At 40.9% G+C, this 18,874-nt stretch overlaps 2 protein-coding genes across 3 annotated transcripts in view; one reads left to right on the forward strand and one right to left on the reverse strand.

The window, feature by feature from the left end:
• Positions 1 to 12,169, forward strand: part of pip4k2aa (phosphatidylinositol-5-phosphate 4-kinase, type II, alpha a) — a 28,077-nt gene extending 15,908 nt beyond the window's left edge. Inside the window, exons 7-11 of one of the 2 annotated variants that reach the window (XM_035654096.1) lie at positions 3,209 to 3,325; positions 6,803 to 6,916; positions 7,135 to 7,375; positions 7,615 to 7,718; positions 7,829 to 12,169. In XM_035654096.1, coding sequence (XP_035509989.1) covers positions 3,209 to 3,325; positions 6,803 to 6,916; positions 7,135 to 7,375; positions 7,615 to 7,718; positions 7,829 to 7,909 — 657 coding nt within the window. In that variant the 3' untranslated portion in view covers positions 7,910 to 12,169. The remainder of the gene's footprint in view (positions 1 to 3,208; positions 3,326 to 6,802; positions 6,917 to 7,134; positions 7,376 to 7,614; positions 7,719 to 7,828) is intronic. The other variant, XM_035654167.1, reaches the window with a different exon arrangement.
• Positions 12,170 to 14,405: 2,236 nt separating this feature from the next.
• Positions 14,406 to 18,103, reverse strand: spag6 (sperm associated antigen 6; the record flags this gene model as incomplete). The annotated part of the gene is given in 8 exon segments (XM_035653492.1): positions 14,406 to 14,623; positions 15,091 to 15,236; positions 15,365 to 15,481; positions 15,850 to 16,041; positions 16,213 to 16,365; positions 16,462 to 16,635; positions 17,601 to 17,806; positions 17,920 to 18,103. Coding segments are annotated over 8 exon segments (1,236 nt in total), but the record flags the coding sequence as incomplete, so codon positions are not given.
• Between the last annotated feature and the right edge of the window lie 771 nt (positions 18,104 to 18,874).

Below are 18,874 nucleotides of genomic sequence, written 5' to 3' on the forward strand. Positions count from 1 at the left end.
TGTGTGTGTGAGCGAGAGAGAGAGTGGTATATACAAGATGGGGAGGTTTTGTTCGATTGATAGTGATGATTGTGTGAGACTGGCTGTTTTGAGTTTTTGGCTCTTGGCTGCCTGGACAGAGTCACTTGTCACTAATTAATTGTGTCACTGAAATTACAAAGGACCTGATGGTTCTCTGTGCTACCTGTTTAAATTTTATTAGGGAACAATTAGAAAGGATATTTTACCAGATATAAAGAATTTGTTTTTTTATAGATAAAAGGCTTTGACCTTTTGTGTGATGGAAGTTGCTGAGACTGTCCTTGAACACTGTGACTTTGGAGTACTGTTCATTTGACCTGTCAGCTCAGCAATATTGGAAGGAGACAGTGATTTATTTATTTTATTCTTTTTCATTGCATGTCTCCACATGTTGCTCTGCACAGCTTTGTCTGACCATGAAACAGGTTAGGTTTTTTTTAATATGAGTGTCACAGTTTCAAACCAGAGGGGTTTGAACTTTCCACCAGGGTTTTACAGGAGCTTAATTGTGGGGCACCATTCAGTGAGGCATGAAAGACTTAAGGGAATCCCTGAACTAAATATAGCCCACTGTAAATGGAAGAAGAAACAAAACGTTAATGGGGTTAAAGTGAATGGAAAACAAAGCAGCTCTGGATTTAACACACACATTAGCCTTCTGTATGACCTTTTTTATCTGCAGCTCAGCTGTGTGTGAAACACCATTTACAGTCTAGCAGTAGATATTAAGAAGCATCATCGTTTTTATCAAGCTAACATGAATGAAGGCAACACTTACTACCACTGACTCTTAACTCACAAATTATGACAAGTGGTTGCTGTGTGAATCCTGTGGTTGTTTTACCTTTCAGTGACATGCCACTATTGCAGTAAGCATTATACAGTAATTGCCACCACAGGTAAAGCCATTCACTGCTTATTCTCTGTACGTTGTCACACACAACTAAGCAGCACAAGGCTGCATCCACACTACTACAATCAACGTCCGGACAAGCGTTTTAGTACCATTTCAGAAATGATCTTTTTCCATGAAAACTCATATCACAAGACCATTCAGGGATACTAAGCATGCGGTGTAAACAGGAAGCAGGACATAAAATCCTCTTGGATAATGCTGTTTTTATCAAAACATTATCCATTGCATTGTGTATTTGTGCCTTTTTTCTTCACTGTATTACATTGTACAGTCTTTTTGTGTCTTTTAAATATAGACAATATAATATATATAGGCTAATCAAAGCTATCATATCTTGGTAAACTGTTAAACTGACACATCAAAACAAATCCATTATTGACAACAGCGTCCTTCCACCACACAACAGCTGCTAGTATAAACAACAAAGTCAGCAACGCCTGTAATTCGTTTTCCATGTTGAATTAACCACTGGTTCTCTTGGCATGAGCTGCTGATGCCGTGTGACGGGGTTGTGGGTAATCAGGGAATGACATGTTATGACTGATAAAACCCAATCAGTCATTGTTTCCAAAAGTCTTATCTTCTGCTCGTTGAGATTATGTGAGTAAAGTAGCTAGGTGAAAACATAGCAAAACATATGCGTTTTAAAACAAAAATGTAGTAGTGTGGATATAGCCTAAAGCTCCAGACATCAAATACAAGGATCTGACAAGACACATGCTGGTTTCTCCACATGAAACACCTTTGTACATACCATTACAAGTGCTCAGTGGCTGTGATTACTTTTGTGTACTTAATTATTTTGTAGTTGTTGTTCAAGTCCAGTGTGTGACCACTAGACTAACACTAGTCCCACTAGTGTGAAAACACCAACTGCAGTTGGCCAGTAAAAGGAGATTAAGAGGGAAAACCATGTGTTTTGTTAAGAAGGTACTGTGTGTGTGTGTAAAACAATAATAATAATAATAATTGCTTCATACACACAAACAACAAGCACGGCAAGGTTCTCTCCTGAATGCATGACCGTCTCCCTTTCATGCATGCGTCTGCATGGTATATAATGATTTTCTGCATCTTTTTTAAAGTTACATTATTTCTAACACATTCCGATGTGTATGAACACCAGCCCCATTCTGTTGCACATTGTGGACATGTTCTGTTCTACCCACATATGACATGTATTTTTCTTTTCATAAAATAAAATTTGCGGTTCCTGTAGTTGCTGTCTCAGATTTTTGACAATCAAACAGCAGCAATTGGCTTTCTGTAAAGCATTTTACCAAGCAGATGAAACCATACTAGTTACTTTATTTTACTTTGTGGTTAACCACAAAAAACCTGTCCATGGCCCATTTAGGACACTGACCAACAACACTGGTGGAGGGGATTTGTGCGATTGCAGTGTTTGTTGTATGTTACCTGGAAAATATAGAGGTGGTGTTCGTATGTTATTAGATAGCTACTGGCCCTTGGGTTGTGGAATACCACCTGTCTCCACTAGGTCTCTGCTCAGTAGGTATCTGTTACAGTTGTTATGTTTTTTTGTTTACTCTCCTCTTTCCTCACACCAGCACTGGCTGGTGTTTCTGGTGAGGGCACATGGCTTTAATGTGCCAGTATGACTGAGTGTGAACCGCCTTGATATTTTATTAGTAGTCCCCAGTAATTGTAAGCCCTTAGGAATAGTACCGCACCTGAATAGATGCTTGGAAGAATACAGATTTATAGAATCCAAATTAGTTTAGAGTTGTTTCCTTGCTTTTCGTAGTTCCAACAACTCCTAGTCTCCTTAGAGTGGAGCTGCCAGGCTGCTTCCTTTCTCTGCCAGCCGTCTATGACAGGAAACAGTCATAATATCAGTGCAGGCAAACCTGAGTCATGTCGTAAATACGTAACTGTTAAATTTGAACATTTAAGAGTATTTTTTAGGGACAGATTAATGAGACCAGTGGCATGAAAATAGCATAACAGCAAAAATCTTTACACTTATTTATATCGTCACTGGATTAACCTGTTGGACACTGATATACACTTTCTTGACCCAGCCATTGTAAAGACATCTAAGTATTATAAACATCTAGACTGGTCGCACCGATCTTTCGCGTTGATACCCTTTCCAACCCTCTACCAATTTGAAAAAAAACAATTGTGTTCTGTTACATTTTAAACACTATGCCTTTACTTCCAACTTCCTTCCTCCCTTCCTCTCCTCTCCTTTCTTCTCTCCTCTCCTCCACCCCTACCGTCCCTCCCTCGCTCCCCCTTTTCTAGCAGCCGCCCCAACCAGAGGATGTGCCCCCGCGGCCCAAATCTGGTAACGTTCAGCAAAGGCTGCAAACACTGCGGATTGCCACGCGCTTTTACTGCGCCATGAAACACGTAAGAGATGTAAGAGAACCAGGGCTCATATACCAGGCATGATCTATTAAACCAATCTTATTTTATTGTTATTTTTTGTACGGCCGAGCATTTTCGTTTCCTCGTCTTCTCCAAGCTGATACACTGTTATTTCAAGGCCATATTTTGCATACTTTTCATCCATTTACAATCACCTTTTGCTCAACTTGTCAGCCAGTTCAGTTTTAGTTTTCGCCAAACAGTTTCTTTTTGTTCCCACCATTCACTCAACGGCACCATGTATCTGAAACACTGGAGAGAAAGAAGTGGAAGAGTAAAGTGGTGGCATGAATGGGAAGGACACGCTGCGTGGTCAAAAATAAATAAATTCAGGAACCAGAGATGGGAAGAGAAAGTACATACTTGTTACGTTGCTGGAAAGATGATTTATTTCTGAGGGAGAACTTCCTTGCTTTGTTGGCATTTTTATTCCAAGTTAATGACTGAAACTAACTGGCGAGTTACATAAAAACTGTACATGTTCTGCAGTAGAAATTGATAAGCAGACAACATTAACCAACCAGCGTACATTAACCACAAGAGTGAAAAAAAACAGAACACACATATTTTGATTTGTCTTCTAAATCAGTTAAGAAGAAGAAGAAGAGTTAAAAGAGTTCAGATAATATTTCCTGGCTCTATGTCCAGCACCGCACTGCAGCCTTTGTTTCTTGAAAAAGTATTTGGCAGTGGGTGAGCAGGTGCCTAGGGACATTAGTTAATAGCTAGTCTAATAGATGAGTCAGGTTTGTTTGGTGTTTTATTTTAGGTGTTAATGCTGTATAATATGTACAGGTAATCTGATCCAAAGGCAATGTGAGTCTGGTCAGTTTTATAATATCCACAGACTTCTGTTTATTTTATGAGCAGTCAGTATTTTTGTGATATTACCAGTGTCTCAGTTCTCTGTTTGGTTCTATTTCTGGGGGGACATTGCCTTCCAAAAAATAGCCCAGCATATGACAGCTGTAATGGTTTTAGATATTCTGCTTTTAGTTTAAAGGCAGAAATGGTTTGGTGATTAAAGGGAACATTTGACAAAACCCTTCAGGTGCCAACACTTTGAAGCACTTCTATTGTTTATGCCCAGCTCACATACTCCAACTGTTTTGTTTTCAAGAGTTCTCATACAAATCCAAACCATTAATTATGCATAAGTGATATACACATCTTATACTGTGTCTGCACATATAATAATGCTAAATAAACACATGAAGTGCTTGATTCATGTTTCCTTGCATGCGTTTGATATAAACCAGCTGATTTGCTATTAACTGATAAAAGGATTGGTCAGACTTCATAATTTACAAACTGCATCACTGATGTGAAACGTGCTGGTGGGTGTTAATCTTGGCCGTCAGTTGGAATATACTGGACACAATGGTTCTAGGAACACCCCAGTGTTGGCATACCACAAATCCTTTGTCCTTCTGAGACTCCCAAGACATTAATGTTGTCAAAGACCAAGATCCGTTTTCCCAGCCAGCTGACGGGAGACCAAAAAGAAATGAGATTCATCTTTTAAGGTCGGTGAGAAATCGACAACCCATTCTTTCTTCCTGCCTCTAATATATCTTCCTGTTTTTTCTGCTTACTATACCTCAATGTAGTGAACCACTCAGGAGTCGGACACATTTCATTGCAGCGATTGTAATTGAGAAAATCAATAACAGTCCCACTGATAGAATCCTATGCCTGACTGGGAGAAGGTATAAGACGTAATGAAGCGGTTAGAGAGACCGAGAATGTATGGCACGGAAATCAAATGCAGTTGAAAATGAAAGCGTAGACAGATGGATGAATGTTAGAGCTGGTGGGTCGGTTTAGGTGACGGACCTGCAAAATGCTTTCAGGTGATGTTCACTCTTTGCAGTCAGCCTTGTGTTGCGTCCTCATTAACTTTTTATGTCGCATCTATATTCAGTCCAGCGAGTTGTACATCCCATATTTATTGCAAATTGGAGGTCTATGTCTGTGTATATAAATATGCTCAAATGTTTCATTTTGTGATCTGTATTCCTGTCTTTATCTGTGTAAAGGTCTAATCTGTATTTGTATGTATGTGTGTCAGTGTGCTGTCCTCATTCTAGTGCTACAAACTGCTGTTGTGCTGCTGCTCTTCTCCTGCTGCCATAGAAACACTGTAGTAGCTGAACTGCTGCTGCTGCCCTGTTACCACATTTCCTGCTCTCTTTTTCCTCGGTGACTCAGAACTAGGCCCTGTCCCTCCTCACATAACACCTGCTCCCCCTACAGGCTGCTGGCGGTTCTGCAGCAGCCTGATGAAGAAGAAAATGACTCCCAGTAGATAGACACTTAAAAAAGGAAACTCCTTCAATCTGCTTCTAGGCTGAATAGTGGGAATCTGTCACAGAGATAGAGTGCGCTGGCTTTACAGAGCTATAAAAAAAAATTAGATGCAAACCACAGTCTGGTTTCCGAGAAGCATCTTAAATGAACGATTGTGTTCTCAGGGAGGGATTTACTCTGTGATCGAACTGATAGGAACGGGATGCTTTTCAGAGACCAGCCCAGTGCCGACAATGACGTTTCATGGCTTTGAGCTGGATGTCCTTTTTTTTCATGACACAAAGTGTATGGATCTACAAGATGCATTTTAAAAAGCTGTCCAACCTTCTGCGCAATGTGCCACAATAAATGCCGAGTGCCCTTTGTTTCGTGGTACTGAGAAGTGAATACATTTCACTGTAAACAGTATGGAAAATACGTAAATTGATGCATCAGATGGATCTGTGCCCTGCTGTGAGCATGCTGCATGTACTGTTTTACGCAGTCAGATCACTTAGCTTGAAAAGAGGTCTGCCTTTGGTTTGGACAGACTACCTGTACTTTTCTAGCCAACTCATTTTTACCAGAAATATATGTTGCATTTGGCTGAATCAGACTTATCTAACAAACCACAGGTTCAAAGCCTCATTTATGTCAACAGGGTATTTCAACATGCAGGATCCTGGCAGGCAGTTGTTTTTAAACAGGCTGCGTGACTAATTTTGAAGATTAGAATTAATCTTTGTCATCATGCATTTTGAAATACCCATTAATTCTTATAGCTGAACAAGAGCGCTATCTTTTAGTCCTGTGTGAAGACGTGTGCAGTATATTATTGTATTAATGTAAGTATTCTGGGGGAAAAGGATGCAGAACACTGATGCTGGTATTACTGCTTTTAGTAAATCTTTAATTTGTACTCAATGCTTGACCTTTTTATGTCAAATATTTCAAACAATACTCATATATTCAAGAATTCTAGCTTTGTGTGATTGGATTGATATTTATGTCGGCCCACTTACTCACCTTCTAAAACAAATATTGACACTTAATATGAGCACCAGAATTCTGTCACATTTTTGCCCAGGTCTGCCGCCTACAGTACCATTCCTCTCAGGTCTAGTGTTGTGGTTTTGACTGTTGTTTATTTGGTCGCTAATCTCCAATGCTAATGGGCAGGCCAAGGAGTTGCCCACCTACAAGGACAATGACTTCATCAATGATGGGCAGAAGATCTACATTGACGGGGAGAACAAGAAAATGTTCCTGGAGAAGCTCAGGAAAGATGTGGAGGTACGTGTTTTAACGGAGGCTTTCTGTTTACATATGACATAACCCCCCCCTCAGTGTCACCCATTTCTGTCTATATTAATACATTTTCTCTTTCTCTGGCTCCACTCTTTCAACTTGCCCCTCCTTTCTACTATTTCCCCTCCTTAAAAACATGACCTTCCCATCTCCTCTCTTGCTTTTATTTCCTCTACCGTGCTACCGTCTGTCTCCGTCCTTAGTTCCTGGCCCAGCTCAAGCTCATGGACTACAGTCTGCTGGTGGGGATCCACGATGTGGAGCGAGCCGAGCAGGAAGACGTGGAGAGCGAGGACAATGAGGCCGAGGAGGAGGGTGAAAGCGACGGAGGGGGCATCGGAACGCCCCCCGACAGTCCCAGCAACACCCTGGACAGCACCAAGCCTCTGTCACCTGGGGAGTTTGATCCCGCCATTGATGTCTACGCCATCAAAAGCAATGAGAGTGAGTAGCCAAGTACATGTGTTTTTTAGGCTTATAATAGTTGCCTTGTAATGTGAGGGGTTGTTTTAACAGCTTAATAATAAATACAGTACTGGGAGCCCCCCCTACTGGGCATTGTAGTTGTCAAATCTGCTGCTGTCAAATATTATTATCTTGAGGTAACAACCTGGTTTTGCAGAGGATAAAATCAAAATAAATATATAGATCCTCATTCAGGGTGCATTTGTTTCAAACTACAGCTGCTCCCAGGAAGGAGGTGTACTTCATGGCTGTCATAGACATCCTTCAGCATTACGATGCCAAGAAGAAAGCTGCCCACGCCGCCAAGACTGTCAAACATGGGGTATGTAGCTGCACACAGGAGCTATTGAAATGGTTCTGTCAAAAACAAACTACGACACATTTTTTTACATGCATGGGACGAATGACAGACGTTTGCGTGTCCCCCTACAGGCCGGAGCGGAGATCTCCACAGTGAACCCAGAGCAGTACTCCAAGAGGTTTTACGATTTCATCACCACTATCCTGTCATAGCCTCCAGGAACGACAGGGGGCACAGAGGCACATGGGAAAGGGAGGGCAAGTGGGGAGTAGAGAAGAGAAGGGACGGAGAGAAAAACCATCGAGAGGCTGAATTAATAAGGTGCTGTGATGGCTTTGTATCACTCTCCCTCATCCATTCTCCTCATCCCTCCCTGTTTTACTCTCTTTTTGTGGGGTGCCACGCTCTGCAGCTAAAGAAAACATAATTCGTTTACATTTAACCTCTCCTCTGTTGAGTTTTGTTTATGTGTTACTTTGGATGATAAGGGTGTTGAAAGCAAGTGTCCGAAGTCATTACGTTTTTTTTTATATAATTTGTTTTTGTCTGTATGGTTTATGTGGGAATATGGCTTTTTTTTTATTGCCTCTAATACAACATCAAGCACCCTGGGTTTTTGGGGGGGAGTGTTTTTATTTGTCTTTCCCTTATGATGTTTGGAAGGGGGGGGGGGTTGTGTATAGTGTGAGCTCAAGGGGTTGCAGAGGTCAGATTGCGGCACATGGAGAAGGCTTAAGCAAGATGTAACAAGGAAGTTTAATGTTGAGCCTCGCCTAATGCAATTGCTTCATTTCAGGAAGTAGGAAGCAGTCTTCCAATAGGCCAACAGTCAGAGCCCCCACCCAAATGCTATACAAGTACTCAGCCAAACAAATCTTCCTATTTGGGTTCCTCCTCCATCACTCACCCATTCGATGCGTCCCCTTCCCCCTCCCACTCCTTTGTGTATAGTTAATGAATTAAACTTCCGGGTTGTCCTCTTGCCACACGCTCAAACAAACACTTCTCATCAGTTGAGATGAGTTTACTTGTTGCAGTAAATTGTACCGCTTGTTTCCAGCACTAGTTGCAACTCAGTGGTCGTCAGTGCATTGTTCCTTTTACTTTGTCAAGATGCACAGTGATTAAGAATGATTAAGGGAAGGATATGTACCTTTTTAAAATGAGAAGAGGAGTGATTCGAGCACACGGTGTCATTTACTTGCATTCACTCTGAATACGTTGGGCATTGTTACGAAGGCCTGGTCTCTGTTCCTGTGGCAGGAAATGACCCAGAAGTCTTGTGGGGCTGTAGTGATAAAGAGTCACTCCTTGTTATATCTTCGTAAAGGGTGTCACATTAAAACATCAACAGCCCTTAACTTTCTGTTGCCATCAGCACCTTATGAGTAAAATCAAAAATGTTGCACTTTTATTTGTTGTTAGAGGTTAGGAGCTCTCGTTCTGTTACATGCGCTGCAACAAAGAGGAAAAGGAACTTTGCTTTCTTAGAATTGAATCTTACGAGGCCTGATCTCAAATCCCATCTCCTCCGCCATTTCTCACCTGGGTACTTCTTACTGTAGGGATTGGTTGGGAAGAATTTACTGCAATATTAAGACGGAGAAAGTGAATGAGTTCTGTTTACAGGGCTTTCGTAAAACTAACCTTTACAATCCTTTTTTTGAAATGCTCTGCGGTGTCGTGGTGGTGGGTTTTGGCACCAGGCAACAGTGCGACTGTGCTTGTGCGTTCAGGGCAGACAGAAGACTGTTTACCTCCAGCATCGTACCAGCGCACACCCAATGATGGCGAGCGATGTGTGTGTCAGTGTTCAAAAGTTGTAAAGGGGCGGGAAAAAGCAAGAGGAGGAGGGAGGTTGGGAAGAGTAGCTGCAGATGTAAAGATACGTGTTGTTAAGTCATTAACACCAACAGCGTCGTTCTCTTCTCTAACCTCAGCTGTGAGTCTGTTATTCGTTGTTTGTGTTATTTTTGACATTTTTTATAGGTGGTTTATCTGTGTTTGAATTTGGCGGTTTTATGAATTGATGTGGTAATATTTTTTTTGTTTCTGTTTGAGGTTTTTTTTGTATATTTTGCACAAGAGGAAAGGAACCAAATGTTACGAATATGATCCCAATTAGTTGATATGGTCTTAACAAGGGAAATGCAATATACTTGTATGTAAGTGAGAAAAGCTGTTGTGAGTGTGACGTTGTGTATCACTTCTGGATAACCAACTAAAACAAGTAAAGTCGTCCTCCTTGACTATTTTAACCCATGCAAAAAGCTTCCATCACAATATGTTTGTTTGATATCATAGATTATATTCACATTTATATTTTTACATTGGATTTTAGTCATTAAATATAGTTGTATTTAAAAAAAGAAAAAAGGAGCCACCCTTAGGAATGAATGATGGTGCTGTGGTAAATGAAGAATGATACTGCTTGAATTTATACAATGCTTACTATCGATGTACTTAAAAAAAGAAAAAGTCATAAAAAAAATTGCATGTCACAGGACTAAGTTTCCTTTTCCCTCTCTAGTCTGTGTTGTTGGCTGTTCAGGTTCTCTTTGTGTCCCTACACTTTAACCAGATTTGTGAGCTGTTCAGCGTAAAATAGTCCCTACCATGCTTTAAATAACTGTTTTTCATTGTATACACTGTGCAAAATGTGTGCCTTTATACTCCAAAATTATTTAATTTTATATTTTGTAATCTTTTTTTAAAACAAAGGTAAAAGGTTATTTTAATAATAGGGTGTTTACTTTGACATGCATTATTTCCAACTTTATTTTCAACCTTCTTCCACTCCGACCCCTCCGTATTTAGATCTGTTCCTATTACTCAGTCATGCTAATGATTGTGTTTTAACCGACAGAAAGAAGTGAATAGCTGTCTTAAATTTGAAAATAATGGGTCGGTTTCAATTCTGTAAATTCAAATCCACCATCGTGATTATTCAGTGTGTACAGGCGTTTCTCCTCCTCCTCCTCCGAGCGAGGCCGATGTTAATCCCTTGTTCATTCACGTTGGTCCTGCCTTTATAAAGAGTGTGCGTGCGTGTGTGGAAGTGCATTGTGGAACGTGCGTGTGTCGTGATTGTGTTTTGTCGTGCTAGTCCTCGCTAACTGATTGCCCCCCCCCACCCAAACCTCAGGAGTCTGTCAGCGATCTTCATCACATTTATTCACATACCACAGATGCAGTCACATTTCAGGAATGTGATTTTTTTTTTTTCTTTTGAGTGTTTGTCCAAAATTTCACCTTCAACTCCTTTTCATTTCCGAAACAGGTTTATGTTCTCTTGCTTCCTTACCTCCATTTTTTTGTGTGTAATCCAGATCACCTACGTGTTATCAGCTGATAGTTCATCCTGAGTCAGTGAATAGTTGATATTTCTGTGTTCTTTCACTATTAATGGGCTGTTTTGTTTCTATTGTCACATAGCTCATACTGTACATAGATTGTGTCCTAAAGAAAACGGAATGAGGGAACAAAATCGTCTTCTAGTCTGCTTTGCTCTGTTTGGCCCTGGAGGCTCCCCTGTAGTCAGACATAAGCAAGTAGAAATTTGCATGCTGGGAGAGTGAGTTCTCTTTTGCTTTGTTTTGGGGGATATTCACTCTGGATCTCACGTGAGAAAGGCAGTGACAATGCCAGACTTTAACAGATGCAAGTTAAAGACGATAATAACACGCGCCCTGCTGCTGTACCGTAAAATGAATCCTTGCTTTTGTGACTTCTCTCATGAATGAGCTCCTTCACCCGTTCACCCCACCCACCGGTCCACCTGCTGCCACTGTTAACTTGCCAAAAGCATCTTTCAGCAGTCAGAACTACCCCACATGAGCTTGAAGAACATCGTGTATCATATAATGTGTTTGTTTGAACTGAATTTGTTTGTTTTTTAACGTGTACTGGGGAATTGGAGCGAAGTGTGCTGATATGTGAACATATGTCCAGAGTTGTGGGAAACGGCCCCTGTGTTGATGTGGTTTAAGTGTTAAGGGGAATATTTGGTTACAAATACAAATGACCGGAGGCCGGGCAAGATCTGCAGAGCTGGAAAAAAAATGTCCTTTGGCTTTAAAGTTCAAAATCAACAAAATCTTTTGTGGAGAAAAAAATAATTTTGGAAAAGATTTGAACCCCTTTAAATTTGCATGTGGAAGTTAACACACACCAGGCCAGGAAAAGGTCCCCTCCTGCAGTTGAGCTCCGGTCTCACAACAGTCCTGAGTACTTTTAGACTACATCTAAAAGACTTCCATTACTGTGTGTGTGTATGTGTGTGAGTGTGTGTTTGTTTATTGGTGTCTGACAATGGTTGGTGAGAGTTCCCTTTCAGTGGCAGAGAGGCCAAAATGTTGATGTATGTTTATTGTTCTTCACATTTAATGATGATGATGATAATAATAATAATACACTCCATTCCATAAGCGTTCACTCAAACCAATTAAAGCACTTGTTCTGCTTAACTCAAAGTCTACCTCTGATGATTTTCCTTTGTTCTGAAATTCCGTGTCCCATATTTATTCCTTCTTTTTTAAATGTCTGTTATACACTGATGTTTTTCTGTTTAATGGCATGCGTCTGTCACTGGTGGAGAGGAGGAATAAATGCGCGGTTAACGAAAAGGAGCTTTGCGGGCTTTAAGCCTGGTTTTCATTTTTCAAAAAACTATTATTCCAATTTTTTAATATTATTATAAACCTTGTGAATCAGTCTCATCCCCACTTAGTCCTCCGTTGCCTCTGATACAATCAAATACATCTCAATCCACATTTAAAGTAATAATTAGTTTAAATTTGGAAGAAAAACCTGAAAGATGAACGATAACGAAAAACGTTAAGGCGTTGAGAAAAAACCGCTTCTTTCCTCTTTTTGCTGTATTTTTGTTTGTTTGTTGAATCGTCATAACTATGAAGCAATATCTCCAACTGCCTCTGTTTATGAGCTGGAGCAGATGTTCCCAGACAGACAACAAATGTGCCGTTGGAAACACCGCAAACATTCATTTAGTTCCCGGATATAAATGAGCATAATGCCGCAAGCGCTTAAAATCGTTGCACTTTGCGTCATTTACACTTGAATTTATCAAAACCTATAAATAAGTAAGTCAGAATTAGCGCTGTAAACGGCACCGTGCTGCACTGTGTGTGCAGACCGACTGTAGAGCTGAGCATGCTGGGAGCAGAGAGATGCTGTTTCTGTGAGTGAGCCGAACAAACACACAACTGACAGATACAACACAACGAAGGACAACAAGCTATTGTGACTCCGGTCTGCGTTTTTGTTGAAGAGGATGGACACCAAATAATAAAAATATATCCTTTCTACTCGCTGAAGATCAAATGGAACAAATATAAATAATGTCAGAGTAGATGGAGGCACAATAAAAAGTATTACATGCACACATACATTTTTTTAAATAAAAAGGTTTGTCGCAACGCTTTACCAGAAAACAGACCACGCCTTCATTAGTTCCTAATTATTCACATTTAAATTCAAATCTGGATGCCTAATTTTTCTTTTACATTAGTGACTTCTTTTTTTTAAAATCATTATTATGCTTTATATTTATCACCCCGAGAGATGAACTATTGTAAATAACCTACAGTGTAAGTGTGCTATGGTCTGACCTGTACAGTCTCTTTGTCTTTAGTTCTTTTTGCCTTTTTCATTATATCATTTTACATATGATGTAATTTATACATCTAATGAAGGCTATTATTTCTTAATATTTAAAATATATATATACATATTCCAAAGACAGGTTCACACACTTTTATTCAACATGAATAAATTAGAATAAAAAAGATGTTCTTGGGTCCGCCGTTACACAAAAGGCAGTCTATTGCTTTGTACCGGGCTGTATAGCAAAATGCCAAGGTTAGGCTATCCTACAGGCTGTACTAAGGAAATACGCAGGCGTCTTCTTTTTGATCCTATTTTGGTTTGTTTATACCTCAAATATAAAATATGCTCATTTCTATTCTATTTATTATATCCTCTAAACTCGGCAGCTGTAGGCTCTATCTTTATTCTTCCACATCAACTCAAAGTCTGCATTTATTCATTATTATGAATAATATTAAAAAGGGAAGCAATCAAAGCCTGGTTCAAATCCCCGGAAAGAGATCATTTACATCGCAGACCGGAGTCCTGTTGCTGTGTGGATGTAAAATCAGATTTCTGACAGGAGGAGGGGGGAGGGGGAGGCGGCAGCTGCAGCAGCATGTTCAGATCTCCGCTGCGGTGAGAGGCGGAGGCTCATTTGCAGCGTCAGTACAATGTGGAGAACAAGCAGAGACAACCCTGCAGACAATAAACAAAGAGCGGCTCGCCATGTGCGCTGCAGCTGCCCCACACACACACACACACACACAGACACACACATTGTAGCTGCAGTGGTGAGTCACGGCCGCCAGGAGGCAGTCTGACCCCTGCAAACCACAGCAGAGATGGAGCTAGAGATTCATTATCCCAGATACATAGAGTAGCTTATTCTCTGTAATGGAAAATGAAGGTGTGATAGCTGCCCTTCAGGTTCCAATCCATCCAGCCTGCTGAAGTGTCTTTGAGCAACTAACATTCAGGGTTGCTGCTCTGTTGCTGAATGTGACCTCTGACCTCTCTGTAGTGGGCACAAGAGGAATAGTTTGCATCCTTTATTCTCTCCTTTATCTTTAGAGTCTTTTACACAGCATATAGTGATAACATTGGAATATATGCTCCTAATACAGAATACAATGTATAACACAATATAAAAGATGGAAAACTTTTTTCTGGTTTAAACAGCTTCAGTTTACTGTGAAGGCATATGCACGGTACATCCTCATGTTAACATTTCAGCAGGATGTGTGAGCTGATGTCAGGCCGGCTGGTAGCTCTCTAACCGCTCCAGCAGGACCTCCGAGTAGCCAGGCGAGTAGTACCTGAAACCACACACACACACACACACACACACACACTCAATGTGTTTTATACTGAAGGATATTTTGTGCTTTTTTACCATTATTATACAGCCAGGAATTTTCTTTTTACAAACAGTAAACGTATTTAATTGTATTTGCTGAGTTAATTCTTATTAAACCTTGATTGTAATTATGCAGTGTTCATTTTATTGGAATTTATTTAGGCTTAATTTATTGTTAAACCACCGTGTCTGAAAAAACATGTCTAAGAAAAATGCAAAAAGAAATAAGAATGTATGATTGTTATAGGACAGGTTTCAGCTGATAGTGATAGGAAAGATGGTGGGGAGAAAGGACATAGTACTAGTACTTGTGTGAGTCACCACACAGCTCTGAAATTACTACTGTCTGTATGGTCATGTGATCTAATCAGTCACTGCTAGATTACTGTTTTCGTTTATGTGTGTGTAGTGGGGGGTGTACCACACCTGACTATCTCTTCAGGGAAACAGCTGTTGATAGCGTTGATGTGCTCCTGTAGAAGGGAGCCCGGCTCAGCCTCGATCTCTTGCAGTTTCTTTAGCCCCCCGCTGGTCACGAACAGACGGCGAGCCTTGCTGTCATGAGGTAGAACCTTTGATAGGAGGGATGACAGGGTGTGTAATACAGATAGAAAATCTCAATCACTAAAACTTAAAAAACTGACATTTATATTATAAAAATGCAGATTCAGGTTGGGATTCTGGCCTTAAGCTCACTCACCTTGCTGAACTGGCAGACTACATGTTTGAGGATGTTGCTTGGAACATCATAGAGGAGGGGCTCCAGACCTGGCAGGTAGGTGCACTTCTGCAGGACACTCTTCAGAGCCTTCTTAGTCTGAAGAGAACAGGAAGAATTAAACATACTGCATATACAATCATATAAACCTTTTCCCTTCCTCTAGGCTGTTGTGCCCTTTACTTTGGCCGTTGATACCAGCTGACCTGTGACTGAAAATCTCACCATATATGACTTAAAAAAAGAGCTCTGTCCTCTTACAGTGCTCGCTAAGAATCCACTAAAGATCAATTACCAATATCAGTTATTTGTGCCTCACTGTAAGTGTAAGCTGACAAAATATTAACAAGCTACTATAACATTTTAATTAAACGAAATCCGAAATCTTCCTGGTTAAACATGAGCAAACAGTGTTTCCACTCTGCTTAATACACAGTCCCATCAACCTGCAGAGCTGCAGCTCTTACTTTGGCCTGCAGGTCCTCTGAGCTGTTGGCATCCATGTACAGTTCCAGCAGTTTGGGCAGCAGGTGAGCTGTGGCCACGGCCTTGGCGTGCTCAGGGGTGTGGTGACCTATCTGGCCAATGGACCAGGCTGTGGCCGCCTTGATGTGATGTTCTGACTCCTCGGACAGACACAGGGCCAGCTGGGGCACCCCCTGCAGGACAGGAGGACACACAGCACAGCGAGACTGTCAGTCCAGTTAGTATGACCTACATACCGGACCTGAAGGGATGTGTCGGGTTCTCGTGGTGGGTTTAGCTGTCACACACTGAAGGGGAAGTCAGAGGAGAGATTAACAACCACACACACACACACACACACACACCTTGGAAAGAATGACCGCCATGGCTAGGTTCTCACTGTGAGCTGCCACATATCCCAGCATCATGATCCCCGGCAACCGCAGGTTTCCACGACAATTGCCCAGATAGTCGATCACTGCTGCCATGCCACCACAATTCACAATCACCTGGGACAGCTGGAAACACACACACACATACACACACATGCATTACTTTGTGTCCAGGCAACACATACATACATTGCCTTACAAGTGTGTGAGTGTGTGCAGTACCTCTGGTGTGTGTTTCACCACCTCCCTCATCAGGGTGGTGACGTTCTTCCGGACATACTCATCTGGATCTCTGAGGCAGGCCACTGCTGCAGGGAAGATCTCGGCCTCTATCACCATCTCTGCCAGGCTGACCGAGTGCTTACTGATCTGACTGAGGGCTGAGAACACCTGTCTCTGGATGGGAACATGTCGGAATAATTCACATTGTTGTAAATTCCACTGAAGATGCATGTCGTAGCTTTCTATATGGAAATGACACTGACTTTATATGTTACTGCACTACATCCTGCATGCATGAAATACATTTACTGTGGAATTGTTTAAGTTACTAAATCTTTCTGCAGTCGATGTTAATATTCAACATTTAGATTTTCATTTGAAAGATTTCTATCTTTGAATTCTGTCAATGATAGGTGCCGCTTTTTGATCAACTTTCTGTATGATTGTGTTGATTACAAGATCTGTAAAATGTCAACACGACAATGTTTTATAACACTGTACTATGTGTAATCAGAAATTAAACTGATTTACTACAATGGATATTTTTACTCAATGCAAGAAATGTAAAATAATTGTATAAATTTAAGTCTATGATCTATCTTTCTTATTTGTGACCGAGAACATTTTCAACTCTGTATCTTCAATAAAAATATGCTTCAGAACATTTTTTAAATCACTTCAATTAATGTATATGGAAGACAAATACACAGAGAAAGAACAATAACATGGAATAGACCCAACAGAAACTGTAAAGGATAAAATATACAAATATTTAGACTTTGAGAACTTTGTCTTTTGAGTACATTTTTAAAAATTTCTATTCACAAATCTGCTCTACAAGGTTTTGTTATAATCCTTTATTAATATTGTGTGGAGAAAAAAAATATATAAAAGGATATTTTGTTATTATTAAAAACAGCCTTAAGCTTCAATAATCAGAACAATGGAGGAAACCTTGGTCACATGAATATTTAGCATGTATGTCTGTATTACCTTATTTGGCAAGTGTTCTTATAAGATTTGTAAACATTTTACAAAGAAAGGAAAATAATTAAAACTGTAATTCCATAAAAACATCCAGTGATAAATGTATACAGGGTCCGCTGAGCTAAACCAGCAGCTGTTTAAGTGAGACCTACCTTGAGTTTGGCGTCTGGGTTGAGGATCATCTGTGCCAGATGTGCGATGGCACCACTGTCCACCACAGTCTGGGCCAGCTCTGGTGTGTGTTTGGAGATGTCGCTGAGGGTGGAAGCTGCGATGCGTTTGAGGGCCATCTCAGGTTCCAACAGACAAAACACCAGCAGGGGAACAGCACCCGCATCCACAACCGACTGAGACAACACTGCACGGGGATTGGAAAACAAAACAAACACAGAAAGGTCAAGGCGGTTAATATGTGTGCAGAAAAAGGCAGAGGGAAATCAGAAATCCGAGCATGTTAGTGTGTCTTCTTACATGCGTTGTGTCGTGCGATGATGCCTAGAGCCCAGGCGGCTGCCTCCTTCACCCCGGGGTCAAACTCCTCCAGGCAGAGGACGAGGGCGTCCACTCCCCCGCAGGCCACCACAGCCTGGGACAGCTCGGGGGAGTGTTTGGCAACGGCACGCAGCACAAACGCTGCTGCCTTTTTATAGAACCTCTGTGTGCAAACACACATCAACTGTCACAGCCCAAACTGAGCATTAAAGCAACGTTAGACGTTCATTAGGACTGAGATACTGGCCAGTTCATTGGCCAGTTCCATGATTTAATGACAAACCTCTGAGTAAAGCAATGAGATTAGACTTTGTTGTTTGGATTTAACCAATTAATAATTTCAAATCTCATGTAGCTATCCTTTGGTCCCCTGTACTGTTTAAAGCTCATGTTCTGTTGACTTAAATCCCTCAATTCTGTATGTGTAACTATAAGAATTGCAAAATCAACCAATTCTTCCTTCAAATATTTTTCTTTTTACCCAATAACCTGATCAACACTAAGCTATTTCACATTTTTACACCTTCACATTTGAGACGATAATAAAGCCTTATTATTACACCAAATAAGGACAGATTGTATATGTTTTATATGCCAGCTAGGGCTGTAGCGGTTCTGAAACCGAGACCGCGACAGGAGACCGTGGACTGTTGAGTTAAGACAGTGTAACTGCGGCAGTGGCCCGTGGGGTGGTAGGGTGTAGGCCTGTATCCTATTTGTATTGACAGTAGGTTATTCTATCTCTAGGTCAATTAATTCCACCTTGAATTTCTAATGTTTTATAATTACCCTACTATTAATCATAGTCCTTTAATCTCCCACGACTACACCACAAGCACACACAACCACCTGAGCCTCGATGATACTTGCATAACGCCTCCTTTCATGGTCTCTCTCTCCCTGTGTGTGTCTCTCTTCTTCTCCCATCGCACTC

Source organism: Morone saxatilis, unplaced genomic scaffold, assembly GCF_004916995.1.
Source record: "Morone saxatilis isolate NCDOM2014 unplaced genomic scaffold, NCSU_SB_2.0 Contig0, whole genome shotgun sequence".
NCBI lineage: Eukaryota > Metazoa > Chordata > Actinopteri > Moronidae > Morone > Morone saxatilis.